General features: G+C 45.3%; 1 protein-coding gene across 1 annotated transcript in view; it reads left to right on the forward strand.

Annotated features, from left to right (window-relative positions):
- LOC143293372 (ATP-dependent RNA helicase DDX42-like) overlaps positions 1-17,983 on the forward strand; it is a 38,172-nt gene extending 20,189 nt beyond the window's left edge. The window contains exons 15-20 of the mRNA XM_076604180.1: positions 4,745-4,846; positions 6,644-6,745; positions 8,816-8,940; positions 11,270-11,371; positions 12,687-12,794; positions 17,765-17,983. Of these exons, the coding sequence (XP_076460295.1) occupies positions 4,745-4,846; positions 6,644-6,745; positions 8,816-8,940; positions 11,270-11,371; positions 12,687-12,794; positions 17,765-17,977 (752 nt within the window). The 3' untranslated portion in view covers positions 17,978-17,983. The remainder of the gene's footprint in view (positions 1-4,744; positions 4,847-6,643; positions 6,746-8,815; positions 8,941-11,269; positions 11,372-12,686; positions 12,795-17,764) is intronic.
- The last annotated feature ends 405 nt before the right edge of the window (positions 17,984-18,388 follow it).

Here is an 18,388-nt window from a genome sequence, read left to right on the forward strand (position 1 = left end):
AGAAAATGTGGAGAAAGAGAGAGAGGAGACAGAGTGGGAGACAGATGGTGCATGTTGTGGAGAAAATGTGGAGAAAGAGAGAGAGGAGACAGAGTGGGAGACAGATGGTGCATGATGTGGAGAAAATGTGGAGAAAGAGAGAGAGGAGACAGACACAGTGGGAGACAGATGGTGCATGATGTGGAGAAAGAGAGAGAGGAGACAGAGTGGGAGACAGATGGTGCATGTTGTGGAGAAAATGTGGAGAAAGAGAGAGAGGAGACACAGTGGGAGACAGATGGTGCATGTTGTGGAGAAAATGTGGAGAAAGAGAGAGAGGAGACAGAGTGGGAGACAGATGGTGCATGTTGTGGAGAAAATGTGGAGAAAGAGAGAGAGGAGACAGAGTGGGAGACAGATGGTGCATGTTGTGGAGAAAATGTGGAGAAAGAGAGAGAGAGAGGAGACAGACACAGAGGGAGACAGGAGATGGTGCATGATGTGGAGAAAGAGAGAGAGGAGACAGACACAGTGGGAGACAGATGGTGCATGATGTGGAGAAAATGTGGAGAAAGAGAGAGAGGAGACAGAGTGGGAGACAGATGGTGCATGTTGTGGAGAAAGAAAGAGAGAGAGACAGACACAGTGGGAGACAGATGGTGCATGATGTGGAGAAAATGTGGAGAAAGAGAGAGAGGAGACAGAGTGGGAGACAGATGGTGCATGTTGTGGAGAAAATGTGGAGAAAGAGAGAGAGGAGACAGACACAGTGGGAGACAGATGGTGCATGATGTGGAGAAAGAGAGAGAGGAGACAGACACAGTGGGAGACAGGAGATGGTGCATGTTGTGGAGAAAATGTGGAGAAAGAGAGAGAGGAGACAGACACAGAGGGAGACAGGAGATGGTGCATGATGTGGAGAAAGAGAGAGAGGAGACAGACACAGTGGGAGACAGATGGTGCATGTTGTGGAGAAAATGTGGAGAAAGAGAGAGAGGAGACAGAGTGGGAGACAGATGGTGCATGTTGTGGAGAAAATGTGGAGAAAGAGAGAGAGGAGACACAGTGGGAGACAGATGGTGCATGTTGTGGAGAAAATGTGGAGAAAGAGAGAGAGGAGACAGACACAGTGGGAGACAGATGGTGCATGATGTGGAGAAAATGTGGAGAAAGAGAGAGAGGAGACAGACACAGTGGGAGACAGATGGTGCATGATGTGGAGAAAATGTGGAGAAAGAGAGAGAGGAGACAGAGTGGGAGACAGATGGTGCATGATGTGGAGAAAATGTGGAGAAAGAGAGAGAGGAGACAGACAGAGTGGGAGACAGATGGTGCATGTTGTGGAGAAAATGTGGAGAAAGAGAGAGAGAGAGGAGACACAGTGGGAGACAGATGGTGCATGATGTGGAGAAAATGTGGAGAAAGAGAAAGAGAGAGAGGAGACACAGTGGGAGACAGATGGTGCATGATGTGGAGAAAATGTGGAGAAAGAGAGAGAGGAGACAGACAGAGTGGGAGACAGATGGTGCATGATGTGGAGAAAATGTGGAGAAAGAGAGAGAGGAGACAGACAGAGTGGGAGACAGATGGTGCATGTTGTGGAGAAAATGTGGAGAAAGAGAGAGAGGAGACAGACAGAGTGGGAGACAGATGGTGCATGTTGTGGAGAAAATGTGGAGAAAGAGAGAGAGGAGACAGACACAGTGGGAGACAGATGGTGCATGTTGTGGAGAAAATGTGGAGAAAGAGAGAGAGGAGACAGACAGAGTGGGAGACAGATGGTGCATGTTGTGGAGAAAATGTGGAGAAAGAGAGAGAGGAGACACAGTGGGAGACAGATGGTGCATGTTGTGGAGAAAATGTGGAGAAAGAGAGAGAGGAGACAGACAGAGTGGGAGACAGATGGTGCATGATGTGGAGAAAATGTGGAGAAAGAGAGAGAGGAGACAGACACAGTGGGAGACAGATGGTGCATGATGTGGAGAAAATGTGGAGAAAGAGAGAGAGGAGACAGACACAGTGGGAGACAGATGGTGCATGATGTGGAGAAAATGTGGAGAAAGAGAGAGGAGACAGACAGAGTGGGAGACAGATGGTGCATGTTGTGGAGAAAGAGAGAGAGGAGACAGACAGAGTGGGAGACAGATGGTGCATGTTGTGGAGAAAGAGAGAGAGGAGACAGACAGAGTGGGAGACAGATGGTGCATGTTGTGGAGAAAGAGAGAGAGGAGACAGACAGAGTGGGAGACAGATGGTGCATGATGTGGAGAAAATGTGGAGAAAGAGAGAGAGGAGACAGACACAGTGGGAGACAGATGGTGCATGTTGTGGAGAAAATGTGGAGAAAGAGAGAGAGGAGACAGACAGAGTGGGAGACAGATGGTGCATGTTGTGGAGAAAATGTGGAGAAAGAGAGAGAGGAGACACAGTGGGAGACAGATGGTGCATGATGTGGAGAAAATGTGGAGAAAGAGAGAGAGGAGACAGACAGAGTGGGAGACAGATGGTGCATGATGTGGAGAAAATGTGGAGAAAGAGAGAGAGGAGACAGAGTGGGAGACAGATGGTGCATGTTGTGGAGAAAATGTGGAGAAAGAGAGAGAGGAGACAGACACAGTGGGAGACAGATGGTGCATGTTGTGGAGAAAATGTGGAGAAAGAGAGAGAGGAGACACAGTGGGAGACAGATGGTGCATGTTGTGGAGAAAATGTGGAGAAAGAGAGAGAGGAGACAGACAGAGTGGGACACAGATGGTGCATGATGTGGAGAAAATGTGGAGAAAGAGAGAGAGGAGACACAGAGGGAGACAGATGGTGCATGATGTGGAGAAAAATGTGGAGAAAGAGAGAGAGGAGACACAGAGGGAGACAGATGGTGCATGATGTGGAGAAAGAGAGAGAGGAGACAGACACAGTGGGAGACAGATGGTGCATGATGTGGAGAAAATGTGGAGAAAGAGAGAGAGGAGACAGACACAGTGGGAGACAGATGGTGCATGTTGTGGAGAAAATGTGGAGAAAGAGAGAGAGGAGACACAGTGGGAGACAGATGGTGCATGTTGTGGAGAAAATGTGGAGAAAGAGAGAGAGGAGACAGAGTGGGAGACAGATGGTGCATGTTGTGGAGAAAATGTGGAGAAAGAGAGAGAGGAGACACAGAGGGAGACAGATGGTGCATGATGTGGAGAAAATGTGGAGAAAGAGAGAGAGGAGACAGACACAGTGGGAGACAGGAGATGGTGCATGATGTGGAGAAAATGTGGAGAAAGAGAGAGAGAGAGGAGACAGACACAGTGGGAGACAGATGGTGCATGATGTGGAGAAAGAGAGAGAGGAGACAGAGAGGGAGACAGATGGTGCATGATGTGGAGAAAATGTGGAGAAAGAGAGAGAGGAGACAGACAGAGTGGGAGACAGAAAGAGATCCAGAGGAGTACAGATTTTATTGTTGAACCCTCATCATACCTGGCTGTTAAACAAAGTCATAATGAGAATAACTAGAACAGTGATAGCAACAATAATAATCATAGTGCTAATAAGAATAATGGATAAAGAGCAAGCTATCCAGAAAACTGCTCTTGGTACTTTACAAAACACATATATAACACCATACATCAGTGTTACATATACACACCTAATGTACCAAGCAAACTATACTCACTTTACAAAACACATATATAACACCATACATCAGTGTTACATATACACACCAAATGTACCAAGCAAACTATACTCACTTTACAAAACATATATATAACACCATACATCAGTGTTACATATACTCACCAATTGTACCAAGCAAACTATACTCACTCATAAATACAATGCATACATACTTATATATACATACCCTTCCCCCTCCTCACACAAGCATTGAAACACACAGACACACACACACATACAAAGTGTACACATACATAAGTGTGCGTACATAGTCCAGTGCACCACATGTACAGTAGTATATACTGTTTGGATGGATGTACTACAATGAAAATCAGTGCTGAGAGAAAAGGTGAATTGTTGGGCAAGATTTAAAGCATGGAGGGAGTCAGCTTAGTGGAGGTTGTCAGGGGGTCTGTTCCACGTCTTTGGGGCAAAATGTTGGGTCTGATGCTTGCAGACTTTTGTCTTGCAACAGCAACAAAAAACAAAAGGAAAAAGGAAATGTGTTTCTTTATTTGTTGATGATTAGACAGTTGTAATGGTTAGAGTGCTGGATTCTGACCCGAGTTTTCCGGAGTTGGATCCATGTCACACCTGGTGGGTTAAGGCTGGAGGTTTTTCTGGTTTTCAAGGTCAACATTAGTGAAGACCTGCTTGTGCCTGAACCCCCTTTGGGTGTATACTCATGCAGATCAGATATGTATGTTAAAGATCAGCCATCCATTTCAGTGTTCAGTGGGTTATGGAAACAACAACATATCCAGCATGCTGACCCCTGAAAATGGAGTACGGCTGCCAACATGGCAGGGTAAATAAACAAAACCGTCTTACATGTAAAATGTTCCATGTCTGTGTGTGTGTGTGTGTGAGAGAGAGAGAGAGAGTGTGTGTGTGTGTATGGGTGACTGAAACGTGATTGAATGACACAGGAAATGAATGATGAGCGCCCAGTGGAAGCTGTCAGTCGGCTGTACTCAGGGTAGGCAGCCTGTTGCACAATGACCCGAAGTTTGTAAAATGCTGAGAGCTTGGTGTGTGACAGAGGATAGGCACTGAAGTATCCATATCCCATGATATGATGATCCTGACTGACTGGGTGCAGTGGGCCTGCTGCATGGTGACATCAGCCAGATGGAGAGGAACGACATCATCTCCGCCTTCAAGAGGAAGGACTTCCCCATCCTGGTGGCCACCGACGTGGCAGGTAAGGGAACACACCTGGTCACATGGGGGGTGCTGGGGGTCAAAGGTCAAAGGTCCTGTAGCCTTTTGTGGCCACCAGGGCAGTGAATTCACATCCTACTTTGTCGGCTTTGGAAGGTGGGGAAGGAGAGGGGGTGGGGGGGAGTCCTCTCCATCCGCTGTCATTGTCTTTCTCAAAGGAAGTCAGGTACCCAGTCATACCTGGCACCAGTGAGGTAAATTGGATAAAGTGCCTTTCCCAAGGACTTGTCCAATTTGTCAGTGTATATGGAATCACCTAAAAAAGAAAAAAGAAAAAGAAAAAAAGCTAAAAGGATCCAGCAGTGGAATGGATTCAGTCTGTTGTTGCAGCTCCTCCCCCCACCATTCCTCCTTTTCCTTCATACTGGCTGGATTGTTTCTGTTTCCTCCTGCCCTCAACCCCACTTTGTCCTCCTCCCCCTCTGTCTCATTTCCCCCTTTTTCTGTTCTTTCTTTGTCCTCCTCACCCCCACCCCCCTCTCATTTCCCCCTTTTTCTCTTCTCTCTTTGTCCTCCTCCCCCTCTGTCTCATTTCCCCCTTTTTCTCTTCTCTCTTTGTCCTTCTCCCCCCCCCTCTCATTTCCCCCTTTTTCTCTTCTCTCTTTGTCCTTCTCCCTCTCTCTCATTTCCCCCTTTTTCTCTTCTCTCTTTGTCCTTCTCCCCCTCTCTCTCTCATTTCCCCCATTTTCTATTCTCTCTTTGTCCTCCCCCCCCCCCTCTCTCATTTCCCCCTTTTTCTCTTCTCTCTTTGTCCTTCCCCCCCCCCCCCCTCTCTCATTTCCCCCTTTTTCTCTTCTCTCTTTGTCCTTCTCCCCCCCCCCCCCCCTCTCTCATTTCCCCCTTTTTCTCTTCTCTCTTTGTCCTTCTCCCCCCCCCCCCCCCCCCTCTCTCATTTCCCCCTTTTTCTCTTCTCTCTTTGTCCTTCTCCCTGCCCCCCCCCCCCCTCTCATTTCCCCCTTTTTCTCTTCTCTCTTTGTCCTTCTCCCTCTCTCTCATTTCCCCTTTTTTCTCTTCTCTCTTTGTCCTTCTCCCCCTCTCCCTCTCATTTCCCCCTTTTTCTATTCTCTATTTGTCCGCCCTCTCTCTCTCTCTCTGAACGTGATCGCTTTCTATGTGAAACTAAACAACTAGAGAAAGAAAATTTAGAACATCTTCCAGAGGATGTTAAAAAAAACAAGAAACAGCGTGAGAAGGAAAAAAAGAAAGCAGACTACAAAAAACAAAGAAACAAAGTAAAAGATCTCATTCTCGCAAGCATACTTCAACAAAATGTTAAATACTAATAAAGATACTTCCTCATTATGGCAAGCAGTTAATGAAATTACCAACAAATCTCATGTTAAATCTCCAAAACACTACACCTGGTCGCCTGATACACTCAATACTCATTTCTTAAACATGGGGGAGTCAACAAAATCTAACAAAACACTATCCGCGGAAAATCATAACCTGCCTTCCTATCTTTTAACATTCAGTAACGGCAGACTTTAGCAATGTTTTTCTTTTTACATGATGATTGATGTGTGTGGTGATCAGGGAAGTGTGTATCAGGTACTCATTCTTTTTTCTCTTTAATATTTGCTGGCAGGCATTTTGAGTGAGCCAAAAGAGAATTTTCTGTTTTGGTTGAAGCAGACAGTAAAGTATTTTGAAATGAATATTGGAACAGAAATGCTACAGTGTTCATCACCAGTCCATGAATATATTCATTCATTTGCTTTTGGATATTGAGACATGTGTAAGTGATGGTGCGATGTGATGATGTGGATGTGGACAGCTCGGGGTCTGGACATCCCTCACATCCGCACTGTGGTGAACTACGATGTGGCTCGTGACATCGACACACACACTCACAGGATTGGCCGAACTGGGCGTGCAGGTAACTAATATAGCACTTCAAAACACTTTGTATTGTCAGGCAAACATCTCGCTTCTCAGACTGCTGTTGTGCATTATTATTTGTGTCGTATATTGGTACAGCTATATATTTGAATGTGACTTGACCTCATTTGTACATAATGTGAAGTGGATGGCCCTCCATAACACAGTCCCAGTCTTCCCATTTGAGTCATAGCACTCTTCTCACACTGACAAACAGTGCGTTGTATTTACATGCTGTACAGATATTCTTTGATAGCTTCAATGTATTGATATAAAACACTGTGTTGGTGGTGTGTGGTGCTAACAACACTGTGTGTTGGTGGTTTGTGATGCTAACAACACTTTGTGATGTGTTGTGTGATGCTAACAGCACTGTGCGTTTGTGGTTTGTGATGCTGACAACACTTTGCGATGTGGTGTGTGATGCTAACAACACTGTGTGTTGGTGGTTTGTGATGCTAACAACACTTTGTGATGTGTTGTGTGATGCTAACAGCACTGTGCGTTGGTGGTTTGTGATGCTAACAACACTTTGTGATGTGTTGTGTGATGCTAACAGCACTGTGCGTTTGTGGTTTGTGATGCTGACAACACTTTGCGATGTGGTGTGTGTTGCTGACAACACTGTGCGCTGTGGTGTGTGATACTGACAACACTGTGCGATGTGGTTTGTGATGCTGACAACACTGTGTGATGTGGTGTGTGATGCTAACAACACTTTGTGATGTGGTTTGTGATGCTAACAACACTTTGTGATGTGGTTTGTGATGCTGACAACACTGTGTGATGTGGTTTGTGATGCTGACAACACTGTGCGCTGTGGTGTGTGATGCTGACAGCACTGTGCGATGTGGTTTGTGATGCTGACAACAGTGTGTGATGTGGTTTGTGATGCTGACAACACTGTGTGATGTGGTGTGTGATGCTAACAACACTGTGCGATGTGGTGTGTGATGCTAACAACACTGTGTGTTGTGGTGTGTGATGCTAACAACACTGTGCGATGTGGTGTGTGATGCTAACAACAGTGTGTGATGTGGTGTGTGATGCTAACAACACTGTGTGTTGTGGTGTGTGATGCTAACAACAGTGTGTGATGTGGTTTGTGATGCTGACAACACTGTGCGATGTGGTGTGTGATGCTAACAATTGTGTGTGATGTGGTTTGTGATGCTAACAACACTGTGTGTTGTGGTGTGTGATGCTAACAACACTGTGTGATGTGGTTTGTGATGCTAACAACACTGTGTGATGTGGTTTGTGATGCTGACAACACAGTACGATGTGGTGTGTGATGCTGACAACAGTGTGTGATGTAGTTTGTGATGCTGACAACACTGTGTGATGTGGTGTGTGATGCTGACAACACTGTGTGATGTGATGTGTGATGCTGACAACACTGTGCACTGTGGTGTGTGATGCTGACAACACTGTGTGCTGTGATGTGTGATGCTGACAACACTGTGCACTGTGGTGTGTGATGCTAACAACACTGTGTGCTGTGATGTGTGATGCTGACAACACAGTGCGATGTGGTTTGTGGTACTGACAACACTGCAATGTGGTTTGTGATACTTGCAACACAGTGCGATGTGGCGTGTGATGCTGACAACACTGCAATGTGGTGTGTGATCTAACAACACTGTGCACTGCAGTGTGTGATGCTGACAACTCTGTGCAATGCGGTGTCTGATGCTGACAACACTGTGCACTGTGGTGTGTGATGCTGACAACACTGTGCACTGTGGTGTGTGATGCTGACAACACTGTGCGATGTGATGTGTGATGCTGACAACACTGTGCGATGTGATGTGTGATGCTGACAACACTGTGCGATGTGATGTGTGTTGCTGACAACACTGCTGTGTGATGCTGACAGCACTGTGCGATGTGATGTGTGTTGCTAACAACACTGTGCGATGTGATGTGTGTTGCTGACAACACTGCTGTGTGATGCTGACAGCACTGTGCGATGTGGTGTGTGTTGCTGACAACACTGCGGTGTGATGCTGACAGCACTATGCGATGTGGTGTGTGATGCTGACAGCACTGTGCGATGTGTGTTCAGGGGAGAAGGGGTCTGCGTACACCCTGATCACGGACAAGGACAAGGACTTTGCTCCCCTGTTGGTGAGGAACCTGGAGGGGGCCAACCAGATCCCTCCCCCTGCCCTCCTGGACCTGGCCAGTCAGGTGAGCACAGGAGGCACAGGGTTTTTCTGGGTTTTTTCTTTCTTTTTTCATTGTGTTTTGTATTTCCCTTGCAGAGAAGGTCATATTTCAGTCCCACATAAAGTCATCAAAATTACAATAACACATAATTGGATTCCATCAAAAACCAGTGAAGCGTTCCATAGTAGACTCTACTTCAGGGAATATACATAAACGCTGACAAGATCACTTCACAAAAGTTCTGTCATTCATTAGTAATAGTTGCAAGGTTTTTTTTTAACCAGTACAGTGCCGATAAGACATCAGCTGACGTCGTACAAAAAGTATTGCCATAGTGCCTATAAGACGTTCACTGACATCCTGCATATGTTCTGATTTTTCCTTCATTGGAGTTTGGTTCTGTTCACATAAACAGACTCTGAACAGTTAGTTTGATGTGTCTGGATTATAAAAATACTATTTAAATGAACTTAATCAGGTAGAAGACCTCTTTCTACTCGATAATAATTTGCTAACTGACCACGTGGTATGTGTGTGGAAAAGGGGGGTTGCATCATGTGCAAAAAAATGCGTTGAAAACTGTGTCCAGTAAAGCAAATAGTCACAGTCAGCAGATTTACACAATTCTGAAAGCTCTGCTTGTGGTTATGGACAGCTTTCGCAGTAGAGAAGGATCTCTCTTGTCTGATGATTGATTTGAAAACGAAGGTGATTGACAACGACAGTTATGAAACTAACAGCCCATTTGATGGTAATTCAGTCCGTCCATCCAATCTGACAGCATTTTTGAACAAGTGGCTATGACTGACAGACTACGTGCAGCTAGTGTTGGAGAGGAGAAGGAGAGGGAGAGGAGTGATGTAAGACGATATGTCGAATGCCAGCCAGAGGTCATCAAGGGGGCGTGGCTTTTGGGAAGAGTGAACTCCCATTTCAAAGAAGACAGAAAGCAATAGACAACTGCCAATGCCCCACAATTTTCACGAAACACAGTGCTGAACCTGCATTGGCCATGAAACACGTGCTTCTTGTTTTCAACATGTTTTTTTTCCGCTGAATCAGAGGGATGACTTGTTTGAAGAGGTGGCAAGCTGGCTGCACAGCAGACACTTTAATCAGCCCACGTGCAACTTGAAAGGAGTGAATGTCATCAAAAAAACTTCATCCTCTCACGCCCAAACGCTCTTTGTTGTCAAAAAGCTTGCCAGTTCAGTTTCTGGGACTGTGATTGACCCTTTACGTTGACTTTACTCACTTTTGACATTATTTGGACAGTGATTTACTTACATGTCTGCAAGAGCTGTGATCTGTTTTCATAAACTTATAGCCTGTTTTATTTTCTTCTACAGGTATAATCTGACATTAGGCTTGCTATTTCTAGCTGTATTTTGTTTCTTTTCTTTATGGATGTCATTATGTAGAGGTAGAAATAGACTTTTTTGTTGCACAAAAATTATCTTGACTTTACTACAATCAACCTAATTGGGTAAAAGAGCCCAGAAGACGAATCTTCACTCATTTTCCTTCACAAAAACGTTTACTTTCTTTCTGTATCACCCATAGCTTTTGTGCTAGAAATTTTTGTCATTTATTACCCCCGAATCCTCAAAATTCCCTGGCAAGGGGAGAGCACTTTTTCTTTTTTTTACAAAATTCTCTGGCACTGAACTGGTTAATTAGAATTTTATCATTTTTGTATACCCCCTCTTCCAACACATAATCACACACACACACACACACACACACACACACAGAGTCTTGGTGATTTCTGGTGTTCCAGGTGTGCTTTCAGTCAGTCAGATGGGATCTGACTGGAGTGATCTCACCCCCTCTGCCCCCCCCCCCCTCCCCCCACAAAAAATAGTGAATTTTTGTTTTCCTATCAAAGTGGATTTTTCTTCATAATTTTGCCAGGGACAACCTTTTTGTTGTGGGTTCTTTTGCAAGCTTTAAGTGCCTGTTGCAAACGGGTCTCATCTGAATGACTAGCGTCCAGAGCACCACTCAAGGTCTAGTGGAGGGGGAGAAATTCTAGTGAATGACTTTTTGTTCCCCTATGATTATTTTTATTCAATATTGTCATTTTTATTTCGTACTTGTAGAACATGTTAGCAGTCATGTTAGCTATCAGGCTTTATCCAAGTTAGTCATACAGGTGATGGAAACTTTGATTTCTTTCTGACTGTCTTTCTTCTGATGCTAAATGCCAGTACACAAGCACCGTGACTGTGTCAATCAAGAACTGGCATATGATGATACAGTATTTTGATTGTGATATCTATTTATTTGTTTAGAGTTATTGATTTTGCAATATATTTTTTGACATGTCTTTCTTTGTGCTGTGTTTCAGTGCCCATGGTTCAACAAGACGCGGTTCAAGAGGGGTAAAGGGAAGTTCATGGGGGGACGGGCTCTGGGAGTGAAGGAACGGCCTGGTCTGGGATCAGAAACTGTAAGCCATTGTGTGCACTCAGACTTGTACCTTTTGGGTCTTTCTGTTTTTTGTCTTTCTTTTTCACTTACCTATCCAGCTAAGAACCCTTTTGACACCTTGACTGCTGCTGATGGGTATGGTGGTCAGTGGACTGTCACCTCACTGACGTAAGACTGAGGTTACAGGTCAGGGTGTTGGGTCACCATTCTTTATCTGGACCTGTTCCTGTGGGGACTGTAGGACTGTAGCAGTGTGGTTTGCCAGGGTGTTGGGTCACCATTCTTTATCTGGACCTGTTCCTGTGGGGACTGTAGGACTGTAGCAGTGTGGTTTGCCAGGGTGTTGGGTCACCGTTCTTTATCTGGACCTGTTCCTGTGGGGACTGTAGGACTGTAGCAGTGTGGTCTTTCAGGATGTTGGGTCACCATTCTTTATCTGGACCTGTTCCTGTGGGGAACCTTTCATTGCTTGCAGAGCCAGAAGTGGGTCATATGACATCATGGGCAGCCCACCACTGTAACCTGCTTTTCTGAGTTTGCACTGCCTGTGTTCAGACAACTTTTCGGCAGAGTTGATAGATAGATCTGTTCAAATACGTAATGGCAGAAATGTGACAAGAAACACACTGGGAGTAAATGCAGAAGACTAAAGCAAATAATGGGTATAATTATAAAACCAAATAGATCTTTAAACTTGCAAAAAATAGTCACAAAATTGTTCAAAATCCTTTCACCAGAACAGCGATTTCCATGACGAAATTTGAGCGTTTTGGTGACCTGGAAAAAGCAGGAAATGGAGAGGAACATGTGCAAGCAGTTCTGGCTAAAAATAAGCAGGAAAGCTGCAGGAAAATGAGAAGAAAGTGGGTGTACACACCCTTCCTGACCACACCACTTCACAGTGGACATGTAATAGTAATAGTAAATAGTTGTGAACTCCACATTCATCCCTCACTCATTGCACCAAGGTGTAGCGGTCAGGGGGGTTACCTTCACTATACTTTATTTACCCACTTATTTCTACCTCCTGGCTCTGTCGTACCTGTTATTGCTAATAAAGAAGCTGACCATGTGTTATAGCTACCCCTTTCAAGACTGGCATTAAGACCTACCTCTGTCATGTCTGGTCATTAAAACCTCTCTCTGTCATGTCTGGCCTTAAAAGCCTACCTCTTTCATGTCTGGCCTTACAATAATGTTTATTACAAACCTAGGTAGGCTCCCAATGCCTGGTTAGGGCACTGGGTTTATGCATTTTATTCCTTTTTTTAAGCATACATGTATCAGTCCACATGCTGTAAGACCTCTTTGAACTGAACACTGTGTGATTGCAGGCCACCCAGCTCCAGGACAGCACCAGTTTCTCAGGGTTCAGGTCCAGCGGAGTGCTGGGCGGGGGACCTGGCAGTGATCGCCTCAGCACCATGCGCACTGCCTTCGCTGTGAGTCACATTGCACTGTACACACTGTTCTCACGGGGCTTGGTGTCTGAGGGCACACAGCTTGCACTGTACACACTGTTCTCACAGGGCTTGGGGTCTGAGGGCACACAGCTTGCACTGTACACACTGTTCTTGGGGTCAGGGCACACAGCTTGCACTGTACACACTGTTCTCACAGGGCTTGGGGTCAGGGCACACAGCTTGCACTGTACACACTGTTCTTGGGGTCTGAGGGCACACAGCTTGCACTGTACACACTGTTCTTGGGGTCTGAGGGCACACAGCTTGCACTGTACACACTGTTCTTGGGGTCTGAGGGCACACAGCTTGCACTGTACACACTGTTCTTGGGGTCTGAGGGCACACAGCTTGCACTGTACACTATGTTCTTGGGGTCTGAGGGCACACAGCTTGCACTGTACACACTGTTCTTGGGGTCTGAGGGCACACAGCTTGCACTGTACACACTGTTCTTGGGGTCTGAGGGCACACAGCTTGCACTGTACACACTGTTCTTGGGGTCTGAGGGCACACAGCTTGCACTGTACACACTGTTCTTGGGGTCTGAGGGCACACAGCTTGCACTGTACACACTGTTCTTGGGGTCTGAGGGCACACAGCTTGCACTGTACACACTGTTCTCACAGGGCTTGGGGTCTGAGGGCACACAGCTTGCACTGTACACACTGTTCTCACAGGGCGTGGGGTCTGAGGGCACACAGCTTGCACTATACACACTGTTCTCACAAGGCTTGGGGTCTGAGGGCACACAGCTTGCACTGTACACACTGTCTGCAGTCAGTGTCATTCCTGTTTCAGAGGTTAAATGTTAAAGATCCTGTTGCCACTTGCAGCCATAGGGGCAATGAATTCATATCCACTGTGTCTAGGGTTCAGTATAGGAAGGCAGTGAATTCATATCCACTGTGTCCAGGGCTCGGCATAGGCAGTGAATTCATATCCACTGTGTCCAAGGCTGGGCATAGGAAGGCAGTGAATTCACACCCACTGTGTCCAGGGCTCGGCATAGGAAGGCGGGGCTCAGTTCTGTCCGTATGCCATGGTAACCTCTGAGTAAAGTCAGATTCATATTTGCACCAGGGTGTAATAATAGAGATACAGGAAAATGGAGAAAAATGCCTTTGCCAAGGACACAACACCATGCTGAATGGGGGCCTTGAACCCTGATCACTGGTCAACACTGATCACTGGTCAACACCTGGCCCGTTCTGCCACAGTGCCCCCTTGTTTACTGGTGTAGTGTTGAACCCATGTAATCTGTACAGACATCAGTACACATACTCTTAGTTGATTATTTTGTGTGAGGTACAATACAAATGGCATGGCAGCGTTATTTTCCGTCATCATTTGCTATTGTATGAACTGGGGAGAGAAGCAAGGAGGGAACGGGAAATCAGAAAAGGGAGTTGCCGTGAATGGTGAATGGGAAATCAGAAAAGGGAGTTGCCGTGAATGGTGAACAGGAAATCAGAAAAGGGAGTTGCCGTGAATGGGAAATCAGAAAAGGGAGTTGCCATGAATGGTGAACGGGAAATCAGAAAAGGGAGTTGCCGTGAATGGTGAATGGGAAATCAGAAAAGGGAGTTGCCGTGAATGGTGAACGGGAAATCAGAAAAGGGAGTTGCCGTGAATGGTGAACGGGAAATCAGAAGAGGGAGTTGCCATGAATGGTGAACGGGAAATCAGAAAAGGGAGTTGCCGTGAATGGTGAACGGGAAATCAGAAAAGGGAGTTGCCGTGAATGGTGAATGGGAAATCAGAAAAGGGAGTTGCCATGAATGGTGAATGGGAAATCAGAAAAGGGAGTTGCCGTGAATGGTGAACAGGAAATCAGAAAAGGGAGTTGCCGTGAATGGTGAATGGGAAATCAGAAGAGGGAGTTGCCGTGAATGGTGAAGTGGAAAATCAAATTGGTCATGGTTGCACATCACTGAGATTGCCATTACTGGCTTGTTGAGCAATCAGGCATCCTGCAGATAGAAACTTACCACATGTTCCCATTCTGTGCTGACTGTATGTCATGTAGTATACTGAGAACCTGGTGTGATGGGGTGGTGATTCTCTGCTGACTGTATGTCATGTAGTATACTGAGAACCTGGTGTGATGGGGTGGTGGTTCTGTGCTGACTGTATGTCATGTAGTATACTGAGAACCTTGTGTGTTGGGGTGGTGGTTCTGTGCTGACTGTATGTCATGTAGTATACTGAGAACCTGGTGTGATGGGGTGGTGGTTCTCTGCTGACTGTATGTCATGTAGTATATTGAGAACCTTGTGTGATGGGGTGGTGATTCTCTGCTGACTGTATGTCATGTAGTATACTGAGAACCTTGTGTGATGGGGTGGTGGTTCTGTGCTGACTGTATGTCATGTAGTATACTGAGAACCTTGTGTGATGGGGTGGTGGTTCTGTGCTGACTGTATGTCATGTAGTATACTGAGAACCTTGTGTGATGGGGTGGTGATTCACTGCTGACTGTATGTCATGTAGTATACTGAGAACCTGGTGTGATGGGGTGGTGATTCACTGCTGACTGTATGTCATGTAGTATACTGAGAACCTGGTGTGATGGGGTGGTGGTTCTGTGCTGACTGTATGTCATGTAGTATACTGAGAACCTTGTGTGTTGGGGTGGTGGTTCTGTGCTGACTGTATGTCATGTAGTATACTGAGAACCTTGTGTGTTGGGGTGGTGATTCACTGCTGACTGTATGTCATGTAGTATACTGAGAACCTTGTGTGATGGGGTGGTGGTTCTGTGCTGACTGTATGTCATGTAGTATACTGAGAACCTTGTGTGATGGGGTGGTGGTTCTGTGCTGACTGTATGTCATGTAGTATACTGAGAACCTGGTGTGATGGGGTGGTGATTCACTGCTGACTGTATGTCATGTAGTATACTGAGAACCTGGTGTGATGGGGTGGTGGCATGGTGTCAGAAGGGGGGTCAGGTGGTATCCTAATGTGATGGGGTGGTGGTATGGTGTCAGAAGGGGGGTCAGGTGGTATCCTAATGTGATGGGGTGGTGGTATGGTGTCAGAAGGGGGGTCAGGTGGTATCCTAATGTGATGGGGTGGTGGTATGGTGTCAGAAGGGGGGTCAGGTGGTATCCTAATGTGATGGGGTGGTGGCATGGTGTCAGAAGGGGGGTCAGGTGGTATCCTAATGTGATGGGGTGGTGGCATGGTGTCAGAAGGGGGGTCAGGTGGTATAGACAGGCCACAAGGACAGCTTCCCAGTCAGGCAAGGACCGGAACAGCAGAGGAGCTGGTGATGCTTCTTCTTTACTTTGAGCCCAAAGAATGACCAATTTTACTTATATACTGTCAGCGTGGACCACACAGACAGCGTCATGGGTTGACATTAGAAACCCCTCTTAGTAAGCCAAGATGGCGGTAATTTCTAGAGTTTACAAAATTTATAAAGGGCCAGTCTTAAAAATCCAACCATCATTATACATACAAATTATATCAGTGAATTCTGTGTGATTCCAGCTATCTCCTAGTACTATAATCTTATAACCTTCACATTCTCTTAAAGATCTACTAGTCGAAATGGACAGCATTTGGTGATTCGCTAACATGCTTTTCATAGTATTTTATTTTTCACAACTTCCAGGCAATCTAATGTAACTTGTAATTAATATCACTAGAAACTCTGAGTCGTAACCTTTCCAATGATGTATTAAACATACATCAAGTACAGTTTATCATAGCGAAATTGGCTGCTAAACTTTTTGTAGAAACACAACTTTTCCCAGGTAAATTGTCACAATCTAGCCAAATCTAAACTTCACCTAATCCTTATTTTAAGCACAATGATGAAGAATTTAGTCACACAGTTTCAATCAAAATGGCCAGAGGCATGCGATTATTAATGTAAGAAGTTGTAAAACCTAATAAGTAAAATCGAAATCGCGAAATTCCTTCATTGATAGTCATTTACAGACGATAAATAGTGGAACGAAGGAAGCCATTTCAGTGTATTCGTCAGTAGTTTAAGATATTCGACTATTATTCGGCTAATACTACCATGACAAGAGGGAAACTTATACGAATAGAAAGCTTAGTTAATGTAGATTTTGAGAGTATATTTTGTTTTACACTAGACCTTAAGATTTGGAACTGCAGAGGGGATTTAGATAGAATGACTGGGCAATTAGGATAGATCCAGTAGTGCTCACAAAATTTTGATTTTCTAATAAACCAGACTTACTATTTACATTATATCTTAATGAGAACCCGAAAGAACTTACAAATTTTGAATGGTGTCCAAAGTTTCTTTATAAAAACAGATACTTCAAGGAAATCATACAAAATAATTGTGGATTTGGGATAAACCTGTTAGTCTTATGGGAATGGACAGGAGTTACTACCCATTCTTGCACAGCAACGCGGACGTTTTTCTTTTTTCTTTTTTTGTGCTACCTGTTATACTTGTATCATATGTTCGATTTTGTGCCAAATTTAACTTGTTCTATTCTGACAGAAACCTGTGATTGCAGTACCATACTTTGTAATGGAGTGAAGTCATGTTTCATGTTGATAGAAACCTGCCATCACATATTCCCATTCTGTGCCAAGGTTAATCATGTTTTACACTGACAGAAACCTGTAACCCCACGTCCCCTTTGTGTGCCAGACATTCACTCTGTGTGTGTGTGTGTGTGTGTGTGCGGTGTGCAATTTGTGTGTGTGCGATGTGTATGGTATTTGTGTGTCTGTGGCATACATGAGTGTATTGTATGTCTGTGCGGTGTGTGTGTGTGTGTGTGTGATTTTGTGTGGTGTATATGTGTGTGTAATTTTGTGTGGTGTATATCATATGCATATGTGATTTTGTATGGTGTTTATGTGTGTGTGATTTTGTATGGTGTATCAGTATGTCATATGTGTGTGTGATTTTGTAGGATGTATAATTATCTGTGCGTGGTTTGTGTGGTGTGCAGGCCCAGTTCAAGTCGTGCTTCGTGGGGGCCAGCCAGGAGGAGAAGAAGCTGCCGACGGGCATCATCCTGCCCCCCGTGTCGCAGAACAAGGACGGCAAGACCCAGGAACCCATCCACATGCAGCCCACCTCCACCCGCTCTGACCACCACTCCTCCTCCGCCTCCTCCTCCTCCGACAGCGGCAAGAAGAAACGCAAGAGTCGATGGGATTAAAGTGCTGGTGTTTCAGTGTGGGGAGGGTAGGGGAGAGGTTGTTTTTGGATTCCTCGTTAGTGTTGGGGTTTGGATTACATGTGAGTGTGTGTGTGTGTGTGTGATGTGGTCCTGCTTCTGTGCGCAGTGGCTCTCTGAAATGATGATGGACTTCAGATTGGAGTTTAGTGTTTGGGCTTTTTTGATTTGTTTTGTATTTTTGCTGTTGTTGTTATGTGCTTTTTTTTTTGCTTTTTTTTTGCATCATAATTTCATGATTCAGTTTTGGTTTGTCACGTTTCTCTCGTTCACTTCCCTTGCCACAGGTTTTGCCGTGTGACAGCCCACAGAGGTTTGACTGTCACTGACACAGGCACACACTGACTGACACAGCTTACTCACGTACTGCAGTCGTGGTTTGAAGACATACAC

The sequence above is a fragment of the Babylonia areolata genome, chromosome 19 (assembly GCF_041734735.1).
Source record: "Babylonia areolata isolate BAREFJ2019XMU chromosome 19, ASM4173473v1, whole genome shotgun sequence".
NCBI lineage: Eukaryota > Metazoa > Mollusca > Gastropoda > Neogastropoda > Buccinidae > Babylonia > Babylonia areolata.